Raw genomic sequence first — 22,620 nt, forward strand, 5'->3', positions numbered from 1 at the left:
AAAAGATGGAAGAATAAACGCCAAGCTCCTAACCGTTCAGTCCCTCCCGCCGGGAACCCCCTTGGCCACTTTTATTGATGTGGATGACCACGCTGCTGTAGGCATGGCGTGTCAAATAAGGCAGGTCTAACCCCTTTTGCATCAAAAAGGCACCGGAAAAACTGAATATGTCAGCGGCCGCAGGATCTTGATGCCATATTTGAACGGTATACATAACTGACGCTTCCAGATGCCGTACACGTAAAGGAGGTATGGGTTGCCAAAATGGACTCTGTTCTCGAAACACGAGAACCACACTTTCGTCATCGTTTAAATAGGTTTGACTAGCCATCATTTGCCATTGCGATGCTTGAGGAGCAATAAGCCAATCAATAACACCATGTTGCAAAATGAACCTCAAAGATTTGTAAACCGAGATCCAATCACAAGCCAGCTGAAGCTCGTCTGCAGTGTAGCGGGTCAGATTCGCGCCTACACCCAGCGTACCCATAAAAGAAACGTGGAATCGGAAACTCAAAGGCATCAGCGACTCGTCCGTCGGCATATCAGTGACCCAACACGACATGCATTTTGGAGGCAATATAAACGATGCCCCGTATTGAATCCGTAGACGTGCATCGGGTCGCGTATTGTCACTTGTCCAACATTGGTCTGTATACTCAATGATCTGAACATCCGCTCGTCCGCCTCCGCTGGAACAGGATTCGATCCGAAGCAAAGGGAAGGTTTTCTTCAACCGCTCAATCAGACCGTAAAAAGCTCGAACGTGACGCACCCAGATTTCCCGAGGATTGCGTTTCAACGCTTGCGCTGTAAAGAATCCGCTCGCTTCAGAGATGGGTCGATTCATATCCCATTTAATATAATCGATGTTGACTTCATCAATAAGCTTGCTCAAGCGGTCAAACAGATACTCCTGTACATCGGTTCGCGTCAAATCCAATACCAGTTGATTCCGCTCAAGACTGCGCGGACGATCAGGATAATGATATACACAATCTGGATTGTTCCGGTAAAAGTCCGAATCTGGGTTCACCTAGGCACGCCGATGGGATTGATCAGTTTCTTTTTGTATTGCTATACTCCATTCGGTAGCCACTTACCATTTCTGGTTCAAACCAAAGTCCAAAGTCCATGCCCAGTTGATGGACATAATCAGACAACGGCCGTAGTCCGTGAGGAAATTTGATGTCGTCAGGATACCAGTCGCCTAACCCAGCATGATCGTCGCGACGTCCCGAAAACCATCCATCGTCCACTACGAATAGTTCTGCACCAACGGTGGCTGCCAACTCGGCCAGCCTTTTTTGATTATCATACGTGACGTGAAACCCGGTGGCTTCCCAAGAGTTGTAAAGCACTGGATTCGTCAAATGGCCAGCATGTTGACGGGTTTTCGTAAACGAAGTCATTCGACGGCGTGCTCCCGAAAGTCCATCGATGGAATAGCCGCAAGCAAAATAAGGTGTGTCAAACGTTTCACCAGGCTTCAACGTCCAACTAAAATCGTTGTGATGGATACCTCCTGTGATGACCGTGGCTCCCTGAATGTCGGTTTTCAAATGGATCTCCCAATTGCCACTCCAAGCCAGGGTGCCAAAGTACACAGCGGCCTCCTGCGACTCGGGATTGGCTTGTTTGACTGCATAAAACGGATAGGCTTGAGCGGATGGGATCCCCCGCAGGCTTTCTATGGTCTGCGTGAGACCCGGTTGAAGTGAATGCACTTGCACCTGCGTTTCTGCAGACCACTCGCCCGCCAACGTGACCAATTCACGCTTCATGTACGTAGGCGGAAGATGCCATCCGGCGGACATGATTTTTTCCAGTTCAATGTTGTTTTTGGTTCCATTTTTGACACTCGTCCATCGTCGGATGATATCATGCTGAATATCCACTTCATAATGCAGATAAACACAGAATCCCTTGTATACACGGTCGCATAACTGTAACTGTAAACTCGTGCCTTGTTGAACCGCTTCTCCTGTCCACATCAAATCAAGTTCTCGTGTGTGCGTCTCTGTAAACTCGGCTTTGAGCGCGTGGAGTCCGTAGCGAAGACCGCCAAAAACAGGAAATTCCTCCGTGGCGGCTGTTAACCCTGGATCTTGTGAACTGCGTTCGGGGGGAACCGCTGCCGTCCAAGGTCCCTCCATCGTCGTGAGCTTTCCTCCCCAATGAAGGTTCAGTAAAAGTCCCTCGCTTGTGGCGCCAATCACATAACTGCTGTGCTCCGTGACAAGAAACCACACATTGCCCTTGGGATGAGCTGTAATGCCATTACGCAGAGTCATCAGCTATTCAATAACCAGTAAAAAAAAGTCAAGTCCAAGCGATTCGCAAATTGCTTACAAGATAAGGTTGTCTACAAGATTATCTTCAAAAGAAGGAAAAAATTGTGTTTTTTTTGGGACAAAAAGCATAAACATCTATCATGTGAGATCTAACCTTCTATAGGAAAGGTTGGCTAACCATAAAGGAAAGAAAAATATATACAGAGGGAACTAGAGAAACATGTGTATAAGTAATAACAATACAAACGAGTCTTAGGTGGTTTTTTTCAAGGTTGGCAGTTCGTGACCTTGTTCAATTTCGTCCAGCATTCCTGTGCTGTCTCGCTTATGTCGCCAGGACAGTGAAAAGGGGTGTCGTTTGGTGACTACGGTGATGCTCGGTTCAGCCGCGGTGGCGATATCGGCCACAGGGGCAATATTGATCAGTTTCGGCCAATCAACGTACTGTGTGCCATGTTCCAGCATAAAGTGGCATGTGGATAGAATAGTGGCAAAGCACAGCGCCAAAAACATGACGTAGAACGTGGTGGATGCGATATTGATACCGCTTGGGAAAAAGAGGGCAAATAGAAACACGCCAAACGAGAGCAGGAGTAGAGCCGGGACGACACGCACAGAGACGGGCTTTTGTTTCGCAAACGGACTTTCACGATGTCCACCAACGGATGAGGCCAAGGGCACTTTGTATTTTCCGAGAACAAGATCGAAGCCGTCCTGTCTCGAGCCATCTAGATAATTGTTCTTTACATAACGAATAATAGAGTTCTGTAAATCGCGCAAGGCACCGGCTCTGGTTCGGACGCCCGTTCTGTAAGAGTTGGAAAAAAGAAGGAGCACATGAGGAACTTTCGAGCTCGCAGGTAGTAGTATGCCATATTTTCGATTTATACCTTGTATAGTCGGTCTTCAGAGCGCCTGTACCAGAGTAAGCGACACTCAAGGCATCCGCGTTGTTCGCCCACACTAAAACACCGTTCAACAGTTAATTGGATCGTGTATATCACTCATTTTTTGTTTTCTTTTTTCCGACGTACCTTCTCTGAATATAGTCATGAAGCGAATATCGTTTTCAATAACATCGGTCGACTGCAAAATGCCAGCTTCCCGTAACTGCTGGTTCAAGACCCATCTTGCCAGGGTGCTTTGAACCACATTCGTGCGATCCAAACAATCCATACAGTTGCTACGGACAACGGACGACTGTATTTGACGAATCACGGGATCCTCAGGCAGCGACATATCCAAATGGCAGTAACTATACGCTTTTCACATCAGACACATGGTCAAGTGCATCATATCATCACGAAGGACGTAGCCCTTACCCTTGCTTTCGTAATTCAGGTTCTAATTGATCAATCAAAAGTTGAACTCTGTTCCATCGCATGTTGCAGCACTCGTGATGGAAATCGAAATGAACATAGAACAAGTCGAGATCATTGAGTGCCTGTACCAGTTGTTCGAATAATTGTCCCACCGAAAGCTCGTATCCTTTCTTATTCACCAAGTTGACCAGAATTTGAGGTCCGTATAAACGAATCTGCTCCGCTAAATGATTTCGAGATGCCTCCAGGACCTATATATCAACACATACGGTTAAGGTGACCGATGGGCATAGCGATACGAAACCCAATTTTGTTTTTAATCCATACATGGTTGTCGGATAATTCTGTATTGAGCCAAAGTCGCGGTGTGTAGCGAATATTTGGAGTCTGACCCCACAATGCCGGCATGGATCCGCGAGTTTGCACGTAAGCCATCTGTGTCTTGTAAGGTCCCACGGGATGCTTTTGATCGCACAAAAGGATTTGCTCGGTTTCGACAAAATTGCTGGCATGCCCTGATGAATCTAACCCACGTGAAAAGTATCGCGTTCCCGCACGTTGATGTGATCGACGACTAATGAGACCAAACGTCACAGCCTGCTGATGGATCATGGTCGTTACAATAGATACAACTAAATGACAAAACGTCCATGTTATTGCCCAAGTTTCATCAATTTCCTAATGGCAAGCGCACATACATCCTTGAATCATTGGCAGAATGAAACTGTCATACTGAAGGAGCAAAATGAGTGCCAGTGTATCCAACAGAACGAAAGAACCGTCACATGATCCCAATTGTAGAACCTACGTTTGCTTTATCGGATAAATCCATGGTAGCTTCGATCATTTTGTTTGATAGGTATCGGTTCCAGAAAAACCGGTCATCCGTCTAGGGAATCATGTCAGAAATAGACGTACATAAGTGGTGTAAGATCCCATGCTCGTCAATGATTACCTGTTTCCATAATGGGGCAGTGCGATCTGCATTTGTCTGACGTTGCACAGACAATGTGATGGGATAGGTATAAGAGTAATAAAATGCATTTTGCTGCAGATGAGTTTCTACCATGTGTATGTATCTTTCCTCATCTTGCAACATTTGTTCGGAAAGACCGGTCGTGCTCCGTGGGACTCGAAGCATCTTGAATGATGTCGCTTGGAAAATATCATGTCCTTGCAACGAACCTATTCGCTGCCGTTCCGTTACCACGATCATGTATTCACCTATCCATTTGTGAGCGACACTGAACGTTACTTCCAAGGGTATCTCCATCTTACCAGCGTGAAGATTTATAAAGCCCATGATGCCATACACAACAAGGTCGTGTGGCACTGTACTATGCAGCGGCGGAGCTTTACCGAACGGGTTTAATATATTATGGCAGCCTAAACGAAAACAGTGCATGCTTACTCACCATTTAACTCCATGACCCCCGAATCCCGATGAATGGTAAGCGTATCTAAAGACTTGTTAGAGGCCACCGCCAGTTGGGCGGGTTCGTACATTGGGGTGAACACATAGGCGTCGTTTGTGATGTGTCTAAATACGTTGGAAAGACGCCCGACAGTTATTCAGTAACTGATAAAGCTTTTCGTGAGCAAGACTTGCTTCTTACAGTCGCAATTGTTCAAACATTATTCAATGACGGGCCACACTAAACAGAAACAAGCGCAGAACAGTGTTGGAATGCAATGCACCAATTGAAAAGGGAAAAAAGTGAAAAGGAATGCTGCAATAGAAGGTGACAACCAAAGGGTGACTCGCTAAATATTATTTCCCCGTTTCTGGGGAATCCAGCAGGTTTCAGCCTTGTCCCACCATCCCAAACCAAGTCAAGCCGAGCCAAGCCAAGGCACCGTTTTTGAATGCCTGGAATGGTTAAGCTAGATCATTATCAATCTATCGCTCCTTACTACTGCTGGAAAGTTTCATCCAGTGTCAGTTGGTTTTGAGCAATGATCAAGTGGTTCAAGACCAGTTGCTGGACTAGTTCTATTGGACACAATGCCCGACTTGAAAAGATCGCCAGTTTTAAAAGGCAGGTTTACTGTTTAATGCATGAGTAACAGTAAATATAATTGAGAAAGATGGAGTCGACTGTAGGAAATATGGATTGAAAAATATGTGTGAGGTGTGTGTGTAGTGAGAGAGAGAGAGGGAGTAAGGAGAAAGAATGGGTGAATTAAACCAATGGTTTTCGGGAAGCAAGTAATGCGGCGGCAGTTGAATTGGCGACTATAGTATTGTCTTGCAGTGAAGTGGTAGGCTGTCGGGAAGGAGTTGAAGGATGCACGGAAGAAGGTTGTTGCATGTATCGTCCTGTGCGCAAATACATGAGATAGCCTTCGTACCGTTTGCGAGCAGTTGAGCTCCATTCTCGGCTAAATTGAGCCGCGGCGGCCCGACGAGGAATATCAACATAGGTGTTATAAACCTGCTCATCGATACTTTGCGTTTTGAGAGCCGACGGATGCTCATCAGGCGCGTTACGGTGAATGTAATTCAGGTATTGCTGATATTCAGGAAAGCTCTCAATGTTGGCATAGCTTCTTTGATCACCATGGGATATCGTTAATTTCTCGACACTGCGAAATTGCTGGGTATATCTATTCGGACGGCATTTGTTAGATAACATCAAATAAATGATCCCTCCTTAATGCACCACCCGACAAAAAAAAAGTCAATTAGTACCTTCGATATTCTTTATGTTCAGAGTGGGTGATGGTAGGATCCAGACTGCGCTTGACCATGCCTTCAATGGTCCAAGCGGACGCCTTGTCTTTGCTTCGCATCACTTGCTCTTCTTTTGACGTCTCAGTGGTCATGGTTGGATGGGCGCGTGCTGCAGCAAGGTTTCGACTGCTACTGGGTGAACAACGAACAGTGAAAGGACTGATCTCCAGCGCCTCTGCTTTAGTCAATCTGTGACAATAAGTTGGTGCAAGATAAGTCTAATGTGAGAATATGCCTGCCTTATTTCATGCAACCTACTCTGTTTTGCCATCCCGAGTATGCGATGCCAGTTTAGGTGGGCGATACTTGAGCGTGCCATTCATATTAAAGGCAAACAACTGATCGAGCGAAGTGAGTTGATGATGGGTGTAATATTCCACCCAGTAACCTTGAAAAGGATCGCTTTCATCGGGATCCAGTGCAGGAACACGGCACGCAAGAGGGATGTCGAATAACTTGGGATCCATTTCTTCCTTTTTAGCATTCAGCACATTTTTGGAACACCAGTTTCGATAGCTAGACCGTTTTTGCTCAATACATATAGCAAAGTATCACTTATACATGAACTCACTCTCGACGGACTGGTTTGACGCGTGGATCTTGGTTGTGTAAATGGTAATCCGAATTTAGTTCCCATAATAATGGCTGGCCATCCTTGGTGACAAAGTTGCCGAGAAACAAGTTGATTGCATCTTGCTTATCAGCATCTGTTGAAAAAAATAAGTTATGAATAAAATGATAGCTTTCTACAGGCGAGACGCACGAAAATTTACCCGAGAATGCATTGGCATAAAAACGACGGATGGACTCAATCATATCACGGGGATGACTCGTCCATTGGTTAATTTTGCGGTAGGTCTCCATGGTGTTTACAAGATGGGAACCGCCGTATTGCAAGGCAATAGTATCACCGTGGTCATGATACATTTCCGTGAAAATGTTTACCACATCCGAATCAAAGTCCACGTTGGGCGAAGCAATCACACCAAGGGCGTACAACTGATTTCCCAGAGCACATTTTCCCATAAGGAATTGAGCCGCATTGGTACGATCAAGACAATCGATGCAATTCGTACGAAGCACACCTTTTTGCCGCAAATACATGCGTCGATCAGATGGATGTCTGTTTCGACAGTGGTCTGAGCAAACGAGACAATGACGCTGTAATTATCTTTTGAAGTCAAGCACTTACTTTGGGTCTCTTTTCATGGCATTGAGATAAGGCTCGGGACCGCTGTGGAAAAGGCCAGTTTCTTCCATGATTTCTCGCGCCACCTTTTCAAGATACCCGATAACATCTTGATCATGACTGAATTGTGGATCGTAACCAAACTTATCAGCAAGAAAAAAAGAAGACAGGTAACGTAGTATGTAAGTTTTACCTTTTCGAAGCTCTCGACATATCCCATGCGATGTATTTGATACGTTTGGCTTGGGGAAGAAATTGATTCAGGTAATCAATTGCTTCGGCAAACTCTTTACCCAAGATGGACTCTCGTTCGGTTTTCTCTTTTTGCTACCAAAAGCAGGGATTGTACACTTTGTCAACAGATAGGGTACTATCGCTTGTTCCTGTCGTAACACTTACTTTGATCAGATTTAACACAATGCATGGTGTCCCGTACCGTTCAAATAAATTTTCAAAATGCAAGGCGGCTGCGGAAAAAAAGGGATCCACGACATTAACTGCAATGAAGGAAAGGGTGAATATAATGGATCAGTCAATAGTTTTTTTCCCCTCCCACAAATATATCACTTTACGTTCAATCGGCGGTTTGGGAGACATATTGGTTGTATCCTGCGACCATATTAGGGGAATCGACCCACGGTGTTGGACATACGAGGTATAACGAGGGTTTCCGAACAGTTGATCCGTAGAATGGAACGAAGTAGTGGTCATCTCGGCTACGATTTGCTCGGTCTCCACATCGTTGGCGACAAAACCCTAAGCCAAAAAAAGATCAGTATTTGGGTTTCCCAGATCCGACACGACCAGGCAGTCTTGTAAGAAAAATCGCACCTTGTCATTCACACCTCGCTTCAGAAAGCGGGCACCTGCAAAGTGCCGGGAGCGACGCGCAATTAAAGTAATGATAATGTTTCGTCCAAACACCGAAATCTCTACATGAATAAAAAAAAAAAAAAAAAGACGGTCAATGCAAAGCAGAGGATCATTCTGTTGCTTTCTTACGTACTCGCCTGATCAACAAACCCATAAATCAAGGGCAAAATCCAGCCGCTCCGGCTGGTGAGATCTTTGAACCCGGATTTCAATAAATAATGGTTCCAAACGAACATATCGTTATGTTCCGCCGGGTGATAATCTCCGATGGACGGATCATTTTCGGCTCCTTTGCGTTCCAACGGAGGCTGGGTCATATTAACCTGCAGTGTGTTTGTGATATCATATGTGTAAGAAAAGTAAAAGTTCTTTGTCAAATCAATGTTTTGAAACGTGGTGATGTATCTATAAAACTATGATGAGCACAACCACAAAACGGCATGGAGAGAGATTACCAGCAGCAGAGTACCTAGCTTCGTCCGAGTTTCGATCGATCTTGACATGATTTCCAACGGGGACAAGACGCGTCTCATCAATATGATAAATATAGTGACCGCCCAGCAAGGCCACCTGTTTCCGTTTGGTGATAAAGATCATATACCACCCTTCGGTAAACCGAATGAAACCCACAATCCCGTATATCTGCATAGGCACCAGGTTCAATCCGCCCACCGACAAGTTGCCGTCCTCAATCATCTTCAGCAGCTTGTTCTTTTCATGTTCCGTATACACGACATCGTCTTCAATAACCACGAGATCTTGGGGATTGGTTCGATGAATCTGCAATACTCGGAAACGTTGCCTCGATCGGTTGCTTCCAACAAGGTAGTATCTCTATTCACCACCGCACCACCGCACCACACACATTTGGTTTGGTCAGACAGGCACCCTGCGCGCCTTAAACTATCCAAGTTCAGACTTACTGTTTTCGTTTCATAAAGCTCGAAGCTGCTCATGACGAAACGATAATTGGAAAAGTGCATGGTGTCTTTATCGCTGGCTAATTTGGGCAAGACGGGTTCTTCGGGAGGAGGTTTGGCCGTAGTGGGTTTTGCATTGGTTGGCGATAGCGGTACTGTGGAAGTATGGTATTGTCCTGGGAGTGATTCATCAAAGACTTGAGCCTCGCAATTCATATTTATGCGCGAGAAAGAAGACCTGCAAGCACGGCAATTGAAATTTTTCAATTCTGAATGTCCTACTGTACTTTTGCGGCCCCGCATCACCAGGGAAAAAAAAAAGGGCCGTAAATAAACCCTCTTGGCGATGGCTGCATAGAGCACATACACCTTTCGGCGTTTCTAAAGCAATAACAGATGCTCCGGTAAGTCACAGAAGATACTTATCAACATATTTCACCCATCTTGGAACTAACCAAAAGACGGCTATCTAATGGGAATCGTTGAATTACATCAGTAAAAACATGTTTGAAAAGTTATACCAAGATCTGCCAAATGTTTGTATTCCAAAAGATCGATACAAAAAGATAATACTGACTTCCCAATCCCAAGAAAAAAGAAAAGAAAGAACGTAATCGACTCCAAATTTATTCATTCATTAAAAAAAACGCTCTCTCTACTTGGACTCATCAGCCTCGTCAGCCTTGGCTTCCTCGCCCTTGTCAGCATCTAAAAGACAAAAAGAATCCATCGTCAGTCAACCCGTTTTGAATTAAAGTATTCAAGGGCTTACCTTCTTGCAGATCCGAAGTCCACAAGGTCAAGTTGTCTCTCAGCAATTGCATGATGAGAGTGGAGTCCTTGTAAGATTCCTCAGAAAGGGTATCGAGTTCTGCAATAGCATCGTCAAAGGCTTGCTTGGCCAAATGGCAAGCACGGTCGGGAGAGTTAAGAATCTCATAGTAGAACACGGAGAAGTTCAAGGCAAGACCCAAACGGATGGGGTGAGTGGGAGCCAATTCGGTTTGGGCAATATCCGTGGCATGCTTGTAAGCTTCATGGGCCTGAGTGGCAGAATTCTTACGTTCATCGCCAGTAAGGAATTCAGCAAGATAACGGTGATAATCACCCTTCCTATAAAAGTTGAGATAAAAAAAATCATGGCGTGATGAGCAAATTTTTTTCTTTGTAATTCTTTTTCCATGTTTCAGAAACTTACATCTTGTAGTAAAAGACTCTGGACTCACCACCTTCAGCGTTAGGAATGAGGTTCTCGTTCAAGACGTTCAAGATATCCTTGCAGACATCCTGAAGTTCGGTTTCAATCTTTTGACGGTAAGTCTTGATCTTCTCCACCTGAGAAGCGTTGCCTTTGGTCTCTTCCTTTTGTTCAATGGAAGAAACAATTCTCCAAGAGGCACGGCGAGCACCGATCACATTCTTGTAGGCCACAGAGAGCAAGTTGCGTTCTTCAACAGTCAATTCAACACCCATCTGTAGATAAATGATATTAGTAATTAGGAAATGGTTGGAGGACGAACATCAAAAGTGAGCATGCACTTTACCTTGGCTACTTCCTTGGTGTAGTCAACCATTTCTGTTCAAAATAGGCACAAATATATATATATATATATATATATATATGAATAAAACCGCTCTTCTTCAACGTTTCCTTGTTTGGGAAGGGACTCGAAGGGAGGACATCAACGACAGTACTTACCGTCATAACGCTCGGCCTGCTCAGCGAGCTTGGCCATGTAGACATTGTTATCGCGCTCCTATATTGACAAAAATGGCCCATTAGCCTTACATTCGTACAATAAACGTAGCAGAGTGAGATGCAGAAGGAGACTGTTAATGTATAAAAGCTGGATGATGAACGGAGCCACCTCGTCATGACGAGCTTGAACTGAGCGCGACCAAGTCCGCTCACACGAATAAAAAAAAGAACCAAGGAAAAAAAAAACTGGCCGCGTTTTACCGTCCTCATGTCGCTTTTTCTGCATAAAGACTCCTCACTCTGCCGAAATGAACACGTCCATTAAAAGACACTTACAGTAGCCATGGTAAAGCAAAAATCACAGGTGATGGATTGGTGTTCTGGTTGTCAAACAAGCAAAAGAAAAAAAAATAGCGAGCTGGCACTAAAAAACAACAGCTTGGGGATGACGTATCGCTTGCTGACATTGAAAATTCGCCCATTGGTGAATCCATGGAAATCTCCTGCTCCCACCGAATCACAGTGCTCTTTTTGATGAAAAAAGACAAGGGTTCAATGTAAACCCTGAATGCATAGCGGGTTATTATGCCATGTTCCTTATGCATGATAATGAGTTATCAGGAAGCAAAAAAAGCCCTTTTATCCACCTAAATGAACGGAAACCATAAACATATTGCACTTCACTTTTGCACTATTTAGAGACTTCTACTTGCTGTAGTACCTGAAGTGTCATCAACTGTGAACTTTTTACTTTTTTTTTCAAGTTTCTTTTTGGTTTATTTTCACACGGACCACCGTTGTGCCCAAGGCGAGTTAGAAAAAAAAAATTTTCTTTCACATCATTGCCTCCTGCCTGAAACATTACCATTCACTCAAGGTTTTATAATTTGCTGGTGCATCTGGCAGGAGAGTAAAATTTCATATTTTATCACGACAATAGCTCGTTCAATAATCCGTCCGTAAAATCTCCAAACATATTAATATACGCTGAAGCAGACAGATTCCATTGATTTTGTTACAGTTCCGTTCCGTTTCCTGCTATCTAATCTCACGCAGAGAAACAGACATAGTCCACTTGATTTTGGAGTCAACCCGCGGTCCACAAAGAAGGAATACCTCAATCATATGAATCGATGGTTATTGGAATTTCCATACAAAATCGATTATTCTAGAATCAGAAAGTAATCGTAGATATTAAAGCAAAGCATCCATGTTCAGCGCTTTTTTACGCTGACAATTGGTGTAATGTCATTAGCTATTTAAACTAGCTATTTTGCGTAATCTTCTAGAAGCAACTGTAAAGGAGTTCATTGGTGAGAATAGAAAAGGAGGAGGAAGAAGGGGGGGACGACCAGGGAATAACGGGAATGGAATGATACAGTGAAATTTGAAGAATAACCATAGATACAGTGATATATGCTGATTATGTCTGAAAATCTGTCATTGACAAGAAAGACAGTTTACGCTTTTTTCTGCTTGTGCACGGGAACAGCAGCCGTGGTAGCAACGGTAGTGAGCAGCATAGCGATTGCACCGGTGCAGTAACAGTACGTGGGCCCCATCATCCAGTACAAACCACACGCTGAAATGGGGCCAAAGGCACGACCCAGCTGACCGTAGCTTCGGAATTCGCCCAACGCCCGACCTTTGGCAAGCCTAGGTTCGTTTTCCTCGCCTTCGTGGCATTGAAGACTCGCAAGACTGGTCAGACAATTCGCTACAGTGCCACTAGCAAAGGCGAGACAGCTCACGCTGCCGTACAGATAAAGCGATGCGTGAGTTGGAACCATCGCCATCACGGATAAACCGGCTAAACCCATAGCGCAGGCCACCATGCCCTGGATGACCAGTGATTTTTCACCTAGACGTTGAACTCGGCGTCGTACATAACCGCCTTGAATTAAAGCCGACAGAATGCCCATGAATCCCAGTAGCTTTCCTTGTTGCATGTGAGTGTAGTCAAGCACATCGAAGGTCAGGAATACAAGCGTGAACTCCATGCCAGAGAATAGGAACGAATAAATGCACTGCACTGCGTTTAGATAACAAAGATTTGAAAGCCGGGTGGCCGTATTGTCGTGTTCCGTCGACTCTTTTGCAGATGAACGCGATGCACTGCTATTCATATGTCGATGGCGGAAGGTTTCCGGCAAGTATGCGTACAAATAGCCGGTCTCCACTAGCAGTAAAACGAGCCCCACCAGAGCCGGGGTTGAATAAGGGTAGACCCCCCATTCTTCCACAAACGGATACACTGTCGTAAGGTCAAATGAAGCAAACCACGCACCGAGAGCAGGCCCAAAGGTGAACGCAATAGCAAATGCTATACCGATAAACGCCTACCATTTTCCCACACACAGTTTGATTCGTCAGCTCACGGAGTAAGACAAGCTATATCCTATGACTTACAAGATTGCGTGATCGACGCTCCGGGGTGGTGATATCCGAAATAATGGCAATACTCAGTTGGACATTTCCTTCACTGAGACCTGCAATCACCCGAGCAAAGAGAAACGCGACAAAAGAACGCGCGAATAGCCAGATAGCCGTGGACATGATATTGCCAATCTGAACGTAGAATCGTGTCATCAAAAGCTTTAGAAAACGTACAGGAGACTCCTTCCTACTTACCATGGTCCATAACAAAACCTTGCGTCGCCCAAAACGGTCGCTTGCGCGTCCAATGAGAGGCGAAACAAGAAACTGCAGCAAAGAGAACAGCGATCCCAACAGACCTCCGAGTAACACCGTGTCCCACTTGCTGGACCCTTTGACTTGCGCGACGCTGATCCATGATTTGTATTGTTCAAGTACTTGCAACGCGTGGCCCAGTAGCGTAGCCTATCCCGAGCAAGAAAACGTTAAAGAACACCAAACAAGCGCAAAATGAGAAAGGATCGTCTCACTTTATTGCCACCTTCTTGAATCTGATAGTAATTCAGTAACCGTGGGAACAACGGAAGAATGATCGTGAAGGAAATCAGATCAAGGAGAAGTGATTTGAAGACAATCCGAACCACACGTTTCTCATCCATGTTGAAAAGAATTAAGTTCAGCCTAGCGACAACCACTTTTTCTTTTTTTTTTTAAATTGACGGACAAGGAGAACTATACTGACTTTCAAATCCTCCATTCATCCTTTCAAATGCGGATCGGCAGCTGTCATTCACGTCAAAAACCAATAGCAATCCTTGGACAATTATCCGCGCAACTCTTATCAGATGAAAAAAGGTGCAAGTCATTCTTATCAAACAGATTTCCTTTTGCCATTCACAGCTTTTACAATGATTTAGTCTGTAACAAGCAATCCAACAAAACCGCCTTGACGTTTACGTAACCAAACGCGCCCTTGTAACAGTAATGCCTGTCAAGATATGAAAATTTTGGTGTCCAAGTTTGTCGGGTTCCCTGTGGAACGACACGCTATATATATCTGTCCCGCATCTCATAATCCGTATATCTTCCGCGCCGTACTTTTACAACTACCACTTTTTTTGCAATTTACATTGAAGCGCCAGTCGTTCCAGTTTCCAATAAGCAGCCGTGCAACAAGATAGCAACAACACAAGATTATGTGACATGAAAAAAGACTCATGTTTTGATTCTTTATGAATGAAGAATATCACTTCTAAAGGAAAAACGTATCCACGACAACAGGAAGAAAGAAAATGCTTCCAAAAGTGTGTGGTTGCCAAGAATAGGTTTAACGGTAAGACTTCTGGTAACGAGCACGGGCACCAGGACCAGCAAACTTCTTGGGCTCGCAACGACGGGGATCGGCAACAAGGAGAGTACGATCGTACTGGACAAGGATCTCCTTGATCTCCTTCTTGGCGGCTTCGTCAACGAACTTTTGGTAGAAAGCGACGACGGCCTTGGCAAGAGCCTGACGAATGGCGTAGACTTGGGAAGTGTGACCACCACCTTGGACACGGAGACGAATGTCGATGTTAGCGAAACGTTCTTCACCAAGGAGAAGGACAACTTCGTAGACCTTGAACTTCAAAATCTCGGGTTCGAGGAGTTCAAGAGGAGAACCGTTGACACGGATAAGGCCACGACCCTTCTTGCAGTGGGCAACAGCAGTGGCGGTTTTCTATAGGGTTTAGAGCAATCGTCAATACCTGGATCCAACACTTTCAATGCCATGGTTTTCATTTCATTTTGTCTTTCAATGCAAAAAAGCAAGCGCATCGATGATGATGACGACGATGTTCAAAGCAACTGGGCTCGAAATGAACCTCATGAAATCGTCGTGATGCGATCATGTGGTACTCGTAAATGGCGAAAACGTAAAAGTATCCGTTGCCAGCAGTTGCTTCGAAATATCGTACGAAAATCCCTCATGCTAAAGACAATGAAAAACTCTCATTTTCTTTTTTAGTGAAATACGCACCTTGCGGCCAAAAGTTTGAACAGCTTCCATGATGGACTAATTATCCATAGTCAAAATTAGTTCATCCATCCATCCACCATTTCCATCCATTGATTTTCATCATCTCCACATCCATTTCACATCTTTCTTGCGCCATCCTTTACACCCATCCACATTACCTTTGGTGCTCTGGAGAAAAGGAAGGTGTTACAGTGTGCCGACCTTGAGTGTGCTTTTCCGGGCTCAACTCCGCGGTCCAGATGCCAGAGGTCGCCCAGCCAACGAATAAGACGGTAAGTTCAATTCCCGCTCCGACGCCATCACGGGTATCCCTACGAAATTCCTGGTATGCCATTCCCTTTACCATCACAACTAAGGTACGTACTACACTGGTCGATATACGGTACTTAATTTCTATTTATGTCTTTGTCTCTCTGCATATATTTTGCTTATCCACTATTCTTTTATAAATGCTCGGGGAGGCAAGATATGAATTCAACTTACCATTCAATCCCTGTCTAAGTTTGTTTCCTCGAAAATGATGTAAACTTGGTAAAATCTTGCAAACCATTGGCGAAACTTATGATACAGTAATTATCCACGATATTGCATTTGCCTTCTTCTTATTATGATGCATAGGCATAATTTAGGAATTGTAAATCGTTTATACACTCATTCTTTGCACTGCCTGATGTTCAGAAGTAACACCTTGATGATTGATTTATGTTCAATTCGTCACAGGCAGCTGGTGTAGTCTGATAAGTTCGTGCTAAGCCGTAGTTACTCGACTTTGGTAAATTTTGAGTCATTGATTTTTGATAAACGGCATCCACCTAAACAATCTCCACCAACATTATATCTGGCAAATGGCCAAGTCCGAGTGCAAAATCTCTGGACAAATTTTTTTTTTTTTTTTTTTTTTTGATTTTAGTATTAGATTTCAAGTTATGAAGCATGTCCCGATACAGATACAAAGGGGATCAGAGAAAGATGCGAGGCGGGAAATACAAACACTTCGGCCTTTTCTTCCCTGGGGTGGTAACAACGAGACCGCTTGTCATTTTGTGATGCTTTTATGGTCTATTCTTTGATCCAGGCACATCTCCCCACATATATAGCGCCCTTGAGACATCAGTATCGTCTGACAATTCAATGTATTTGTCTTTACATTCAAATTGGCCAACCAGTTCAGAATCTATGGCCGAGAGCAGTTTACCTTTTCAGTCGGACGATATGATGGCTGATGGCATCTGAAGATAAGTTTATCTGCGAGTGACATAGTAAGCTTGATTTGACGAAATTTTTTGTCGGGCATTATCTGCTCACTGCAGCATTGAGAGTTTTCCAAGGCCGACAAAATGCAACTGTGATTCTGTGATTCTGTGGTTCTCCGCCCTTGCCCAGGTTTTTTTTTTTTTTTTTTTTTTTTTGACATGAAATGGTTAAAGGAAAAAAATCAGTGAGCAGTCAATGACGACACTTTTCTGAGGTCACCCTCTTGCTGAGTAAATAACAGCCAAGAAACGCGAAAATCGCCCACTTCTTTATTCTTTTTCGTATTTTTTACCGTTATCATGTGGTTTTTTAAGCGTTCCTCCACCTCTAACAGCGAAAGCTCCAACAACAACTCCTTCACCAGTCGTGTTTTCAACACTTTCCAAAATTTGACTTTGCCTTCATGGCTCTCTGCGTCTGTGCCTTTGCCTCATCAGGTGGTCGAACAAGCCAAGAATATTCAAGTCGTCCTCCGTTATTGGTAATTGCCCTTCCACTAATGCCGCGCATGGCTTCACTGTTCTGGTTTCATTGACTTTTGGTTTCTAGTAATCCCCATGGAGACAATCCCGATGCTCGTGCTGCTTTGAAGGCCAACCCCTACTACCCTGAACAGGAAGTCCTGTTCGGCGCCGATGAAGAACGTTTTGGCTTTGATCGTGTTTTCGATCCCACGTCTTCTCAAGAGTCCGTTTTCCGTCACGTAGCCGAACCCATGATTGAACAAATCGTGAAGGGGTAACTCAACGGCCAATCACTCCATTGTATGCGTTTTCACTGGTGACTAATTTTTCTTATTTTAATTTAGTTACAACTGTTCCGTGATCGCCTGCGGACAACCCGGTACTGGAAAATCGTAAGTGACAGTTTATGATTGGCCTAAGTAACACATCAGATAACCTTATATTCGCGTTATTTTTAACTCCCACGTTTTCGTCACGTTAGCTATTCCCTTCAGGGAAATATGCAAGAACTTTCCACCTGTCCTGCCGAAGCGGGCATGATCCCTCGAGCCCTGTACTGGCTCTTTGAATATTTGCGCATCTTCCATCGTGATGCCGATGTCAAAATTTCCCTTGTTGAGCTGTGCAACAATGGTCTCTACGATTTGCTCACCGCTCATAACTCCAATTTAGAGATTCATGAAGATCCAACCACTTCCGATGTGACAGTCCTGGGATGCCACGAACCCTTAATTCGCTCTGCCGAGGAAGGTCTCCGAATTCTTCGTCACGGCATGGCTCAACGCACTGTTGCGGGCACACGCTGGCATGAATTTTCAAAGTAAGCAAGCGTAGCTTCATTGCCGTCCTTTTAGTGCGCACCCATTATCAAATGAATCGAAACCTAATTTTTTTTCTTTTTTTTTTTCCCTAGCCGTGGTCACTGCTTTTTTACTATCAAACTGTTTATTCAAGACACCGTCGACGACAAGACGGTTGTTCGAAGCGGCAAATTGACCTTTGTGGATCTTGCGGGTGCCGAAATTCTCCGCTCAGAGTATCCCGGTTATACTCTTGAACCCGAAACCGATTCTGCTAACGAGGGCTTATTGACCCTTTTAAATCTAATCCAAGAACTCGCCGCCTCTGGTTCTACCGATAAATACAGGTACTGTACCGCAATACTTTATTCTGGTTTGTTAGTTGTCCAACATCGTGAGACTAATATTTGCTTTGTTTGTTTTTGCCTTGTAGACATAACAACCTAACATGGTTACTCAAAAACGAATTGGGTGGTCACACCCAAACATGCATTCTGGCTACCGCTTCAACCGCCTTTGCTCATCAGGAAGACACTCTGATTACTCTTCAGCATAGCACTATCGCCAGATTCATTACTAATTCCGTGCGCCAGAATGCGCCCATTGATCGCGATAACTACATCAATGGCGTGCAAAATACCGTCGAAAACCTGAAAGCAAAACTCAAGGTAATTTGTTCATTCTATTTCAGCGCGCTGTACAGACAATCACGATTAATCATTGCCAATTCAGGATTATCAAAAACAGAACGGAGTTCAGATGTCGCAAGAATTCTTCCATGGTTGGAACCACCAAACAAATCAGCTCAACGACACACTCCGACGCACCGATAACAATTTGCATAAAACCAGGCAACAAGTCCACAAAGACATACAAGAATTGCGAGCTAAAATAGCCGCAACCCGACCGATAAAGGAAATGGCTTCTCTCCGAGGCCAGTTGGCGAATTCTACTAGGAAAATGCATCGCACTAAAGCCAGAGTGGACCGATTGACACGATTGGCTCAATGTCAACGTCAGCTTTTCGACGAGCAAGACTCGTATTTCGGAGAAAGGATTGTCGCACGGGAAAATATCATCAGAGAAAAGGATGGTCGGATCGCGGCTCTACAAAAAGAATACGACCAGAAGAATAATGAAGTAGACTACCAGAAGTGCTTAGCTGAAAGAGCCCAAAATCATTACGAAGCTTATATGGAACGCCTCCAGGAACAGAGAACGAACCAGGAAGAACAGATGCGTATGCAAGCCGCTGAAATTGAAATGCTGAATATCATCGCTGCTACACAACAAAGATACTTGGGAAGATTTCCGCATACCAGCGATGCCACATACGCCCGCTTTTGCGCGAGCTATCATACCGAGAACCTACGAATGACTGGTGCCCAAATGGCCGAAGTGTCAAATAATATAATGCAAAAAGATCTTTCTATCAGATTATACAGCGACTTGGCGGAATTAGTAAACAAGAAGAACCCTGATCTTGTGGACAAGATTAACTGGATGAAAAAGCATATTTACGGAAGCGACGCCCCTATGAAGACTGGTGGAACCAGCCAAACAACACGACGATCGTCGAGCGATACTGTATTGGGTGATGCGTCCAATCGAACTACCGGCAAAAGAAAACGAGAAACCGAGTCTGACGAGAACTGGGATACAGAATGGTCAGATGCACAGGCATACAATGACTATGAAATGGATTATGTGGAAGAACCTCCAGGTGAACCTTCCGAAAATCGGCCACCATGTAAGTAGATACCATAGTGCAATCCTTTTTAAATTACAAGGGCCAAAACTAATCACTTGTATCTTCCTCTATAGGGCACAAAAGACAAAGACGTATGTGATTTTTCATGTCTCCATTCCGGTTGCCTTGTATGGCGCAATTTTTCTCCTGAAGAATTGAATGTACCCGCGTTAATGTAAAGAACGAATGGAACTTGCTACCTGATGTAAATCTCTTGTCATCTTATGAACGAAAACCGGGTGCGGTTACACCGACACACTGAGCTGTCAATGAACAATGTATTGATAAAATACACCTAAGCTTTTACTTTTGACGGCGTCAAAGAAATGAAATAAACGTGAAAGAAAACAGTTCCATGCATTGACTAAAAAATGACAGATTCGAAAGCCTTGTTCAGGATCATCCAATCTTGGCACTTATAAGGGAAATGATAAAAAAGTCTCCTTTTTTTCTCCATTGTTTCAACTCTGCAAGATATTAGCCAAAAAGAAAGCAAGCTTTTGGTTTCGGTTGACGTCTTCTCTTTCCTCTGTTGTCTCTTATTTACTACATCTTTTTTACATTGAATCCCATGGTCAATTATCTGATCCCTGAGCTGATCTGTTACGATTGCCCTGTTTTTTTTTGTCGGCATCAATCCACGCGAAAAGAGACCCATCTGAACCAAGAATCACTTTTCTGGGGCTGCCGCGTCAATTGCTTCTGGGCGTGCTTTTCAAAATCAGGCAGATTTTTACATAAATCAAAAAGGAAAGTCGAGTGAGATCGGTACGTAAACTGTCCAAAAGGCATGCTTAGAGAAACTGATGGTGCCACATCCGAAAAGACGGTCTTTGACCGATACAACGTGGGGTTCTTGTCCCGACAAGCAACCTGAACCAGGTGGTGTCCGCCACACCACCAACAAAATCAAGTGATTGCGCCCAAAAGTCGTCTGTTGCAACCCTGCGGTTGACATTCAAGAAGTTGTCCTGCCTTGGGATAATGGATCTGGAGCATCCAAGTTCTTTGTGATGCCCAGCATCAGCAAACTCGGTATCTCCTATTTATTACAATTTAACGATGGCGATCTCATATGAATATTCTAAGCTTGCTTCTTGCGTTTAAAACAAAATAAAAACAGATGGCTATGATGGAAGCCATCATATAACACTTTATGTTATTGGTAATTTGTGCCACAATGATTGATGTTGTCTTTGCATTGAGTAAAAAAAAAAAAGTACAAAAAGGAGTCGGTTCCAAGTTGCAAACAAAATATACATGTATGAAAGGTTTTCTAACTGGCATATTGACATTTCAAACAAAATCCATCACGGTTTCGTCGGGCTTCAATTCGTAATTGATACCTTGCGACGCCAAATATTCATCACTCCTATTTATATGGGATCATTCGCATCGAAATGCAATTCATGCAACCTCCTCCTCCCCCTTGCCCACGCCCACACCCTCGCCAATAAACGTCCTACTTACCAGAATTTGGTCAAATGCCGCTGTCCAGAATCATTGAGAAGTGTTACAATAACGTGGCCAGGACCCAACTGCTTGGCAGCTCGAACCGCAGCGACACAGTTGACAGCCGAGCTACTTCCAATAAACAGGCCTAAGACTAACATCAGTCATTCTGAAGAAGCAGTATCTTTATTTTAGACACCAAGAATTTTTGCTTACCATCTTCGCGTACGAGGTAACGTGCCATTTTCACTGCTTCTTCGTCTGTGACACGGAAAGCATCATCGACCAAATGTCGCCCCACATCAAAGTTCCGGGTCAATCGGTTGATACCAATACCTTCCACCACAGTATCAACTTGATGACGTCGGCGTGTGCCTTCTCGCTCGTACGGAGAGTACATGACGTTGAATTTGATTTTGTTATATAAACCAGAGCCTGAAGGATCGGCCAAGAAAACCTTGAGATTGTGGATCAAAGGTTTCAAGTAACACGCTAAACCAGACAAAGTGCCGCCGGTGCCTGCTCCCAGAACAAGTGCATCAATCTTGCCTCCGGACTGTCGATACAATTCAGGTCCGGTCGTGTTGTAATGGATCTGGAAATTGGCCTGATTTTCAAACTGATCTGCAAAATAACCCTTGGTCTCGCCTTCACCGAAAGTGTGGGCGCGTTCTCGAGCAAGGTTGACAAATTGCTTCTTGTCAATGATACTCACGGGCCGCACCTTTTCTACCGTGGCTCCCAGTTTTTCCAAGAGCTGATACTTTTCCTTGGCTTGGTCATCGGGCATGACAATCCACGCCTTGTAACCCTTGGCCCGAGCAATCATTGCAATTGAAATTCCGGTTGATCCCACCGTGCCCTCAAAAATCGTACTTCCCGTATGCGGCTTCAGAATCCCAGCTTCTTCAGCCGAACGTATAATATTCAACGCCACGCGATCTTTAGCACTACCACCAGGATTCAGGAACTATCGCGTCGTGGTTAGGTTATCTATGCAAAAAAAGCAACCGTGACGACGTTCTTGTCACAGAATTTTACCTCTGCTTTTCCCTATAATGCCCCACGAGAGTGAGTATCGGTCAACGAAAATTTAGAATATGTATGCATGTGCAGCAACCTACCAGAATGGTGCAACCTGTGGCCTCGGACAAACTGCGTATTTTCATTAGCGGTGTGTTACCAATGAGACCATCCACACCTTCGACAATGTCCGGTGTAGGTAACGATGTCTGCAGAATGCCGGGCTGAGTGTCTGTATTTTTGGTACATAGATAATAATAAGTGGCAGTAGTAATTGCGAGAGTGGCTACTGAACCCGACAGCACGCCAATAAAGAGCGTTTTGTGATCGCTGCTTGTCAAAGCCATAACGTGCCAAGTTCAACGTCTTGGACGGATTTGGATCGGTTGTCTCCGCACAGCGCTGAACCAAAAACTTGTGATCGTGCAAATAAACCGTCACGTTTTTCGA

General features: G+C 44.3%; 9 protein-coding genes across 9 annotated transcripts; 1 reads left to right on the forward strand and 8 right to left on the reverse strand.

Annotated features, from left to right (window-relative positions):
* Window positions 1–28: 28 nt before the first annotated feature.
* On the reverse strand, window positions 29–2,294 carry BYT42DRAFT_506153 (Melibiase-domain-containing protein; the record flags this gene model as incomplete). Its single annotated transcript, XM_051565073.1, has 2 exons — window positions 29–1,036; window positions 1,104–2,294. 2 exons carry the CDS (start codon window positions 2,292–2,294, stop codon window positions 29–31), a joined length of 2,199 nt encoding a protein of 732 aa, XP_051418150.1.
* A 105-nt stretch (window positions 2,295–2,399) lies between these two features.
* BYT42DRAFT_590054 (SacI homology domain-containing protein) lies at window positions 2,400–5,454 on the reverse strand. Its single transcript, XM_051570443.1, has 11 exons — window positions 5,233–5,454; window positions 5,032–5,156; window positions 4,895–4,969; window positions 4,572–4,840; window positions 4,425–4,505; window positions 4,315–4,348; window positions 3,944–4,248; window positions 3,617–3,867; window positions 3,329–3,549; window positions 3,185–3,257; window positions 2,400–3,102 (listed from the first exon to the last, which is right to left on the reverse strand). Exons 1-11 carry the CDS (start codon window positions 5,250–5,252, stop codon window positions 2,547–2,549), a joined length of 2,010 nt encoding a protein of 669 aa, XP_051418151.1. The 5' UTR covers window positions 5,253–5,454; the 3' UTR covers window positions 2,400–2,546.
* A 170-nt stretch (window positions 5,455–5,624) lies between these two features.
* On the reverse strand, window positions 5,625–6,603 carry BYT42DRAFT_165690 (uncharacterized protein). Its single transcript, XM_051562342.1, has 2 exons — window positions 6,309–6,603; window positions 5,625–6,223 (listed from the first exon to the last, which is right to left on the reverse strand). Exons 1-2 carry the CDS (start codon window positions 6,440–6,442, stop codon window positions 5,800–5,802), a joined length of 558 nt encoding a protein of 185 aa, XP_051418152.1. The 5' UTR covers window positions 6,443–6,603; the 3' UTR covers window positions 5,625–5,799.
* A 1-nt stretch (window position 6,604) lies between these two features.
* BYT42DRAFT_506271 (SacI homology domain-containing protein) lies at window positions 6,605–9,368 on the reverse strand (the record flags this gene model as incomplete). Its single annotated transcript, XM_051565080.1, has 11 exons — window positions 6,605–6,866; window positions 6,922–7,057; window positions 7,124–7,489; window positions 7,583–7,659; window positions 7,733–7,866; window positions 7,939–8,036; window positions 8,112–8,295; window positions 8,371–8,471; window positions 8,546–8,817; window positions 8,882–9,246; window positions 9,336–9,368. 11 exons carry the CDS (start codon window positions 9,366–9,368, stop codon window positions 6,605–6,607), a joined length of 2,028 nt encoding a protein of 675 aa, XP_051418153.1.
* Window positions 9,369–9,852: 484 nt separating this feature from the next.
* On the reverse strand, window positions 9,853–11,418 carry BYT42DRAFT_590065 (14-3-3 family protein epsilon). Its single transcript, XM_051570444.1, has 6 exons — window positions 11,368–11,418; window positions 11,032–11,089; window positions 10,877–10,908; window positions 10,531–10,805; window positions 10,105–10,445; window positions 9,853–10,040 (listed from the first exon to the last, which is right to left on the reverse strand). Exons 1-6 carry the CDS (start codon window positions 11,374–11,376, stop codon window positions 9,988–9,990), a joined length of 768 nt encoding a protein of 255 aa, XP_051418154.1. The 5' UTR covers window positions 11,377–11,418; the 3' UTR covers window positions 9,853–9,987.
* A 682-nt stretch (window positions 11,419–12,100) lies between these two features.
* BYT42DRAFT_590068 (major facilitator superfamily domain-containing protein) lies at window positions 12,101–14,128 on the reverse strand. Its single transcript, XM_051570445.1, has 3 exons — window positions 13,663–14,128; window positions 13,441–13,599; window positions 12,101–13,370 (listed from the first exon to the last, which is right to left on the reverse strand). The coding sequence occupies exons 1-3, from the start codon at window positions 13,663–13,665 to the stop codon at window positions 12,492–12,494; spliced, it is 1,041 nt and encodes a 346-aa protein (XP_051418155.1). The 5' UTR covers window positions 13,666–14,128; the 3' UTR covers window positions 12,101–12,491.
* Window positions 14,129–14,601: 473 nt separating this feature from the next.
* BYT42DRAFT_590070 (40S ribosomal protein S16) lies at window positions 14,602–15,696 on the reverse strand. Its single transcript, XM_051570446.1, has 3 exons — window positions 15,586–15,696; window positions 15,428–15,463; window positions 14,602–15,127 (listed from the first exon to the last, which is right to left on the reverse strand). Exons 2-3 carry the CDS (start codon window positions 15,455–15,457, stop codon window positions 14,735–14,737), a joined length of 423 nt encoding a protein of 140 aa, XP_051418156.1. The 5' UTR covers window positions 15,458–15,463; window positions 15,586–15,696; the 3' UTR covers window positions 14,602–14,734.
* Window positions 15,697–16,899: 1,203 nt separating this feature from the next.
* Window positions 16,900–20,046, forward strand: BYT42DRAFT_590074 (P-loop containing nucleoside triphosphate hydrolase protein). The gene is made up of 8 exons (XM_051570447.1): window positions 16,900–17,162; window positions 17,231–17,419; window positions 17,490–17,537; window positions 17,627–17,965; window positions 18,059–18,292; window positions 18,379–18,613; window positions 18,678–19,695; window positions 19,770–20,046. Exons 1-8 carry the CDS (start codon window positions 16,981–16,983, stop codon window positions 19,793–19,795), a joined length of 2,271 nt encoding a protein of 756 aa, XP_051418157.1. The 5' UTR covers window positions 16,900–16,980; the 3' UTR covers window positions 19,796–20,046.
* A 750-nt stretch (window positions 20,047–20,796) lies between these two features.
* On the reverse strand, window positions 20,797–22,538 carry BYT42DRAFT_590076 (tryptophan synthase beta subunit-like PLP-dependent enzyme). Its single transcript, XM_051570448.1, has 5 exons — window positions 22,272–22,538; window positions 22,189–22,200; window positions 21,364–22,117; window positions 21,166–21,295; window positions 20,797–21,067 (listed from the first exon to the last, which is right to left on the reverse strand). Exons 1-5 carry the CDS (start codon window positions 22,515–22,517, stop codon window positions 20,992–20,994), a joined length of 1,218 nt encoding a protein of 405 aa, XP_051418158.1. The 5' UTR covers window positions 22,518–22,538; the 3' UTR covers window positions 20,797–20,991.
* Window positions 22,539–22,620: the final 82 nt, after the last annotated feature.

Source organism: Radiomyces spectabilis (assembly GCF_025331425.1).
Source record: "Radiomyces spectabilis strain NRRL 2753 chromosome Unknown BYT42scaffold_19, whole genome shotgun sequence".
NCBI lineage: Eukaryota > Fungi > Mucoromycota > Mucoromycetes > Mucorales > Radiomycetaceae > Radiomyces > Radiomyces spectabilis.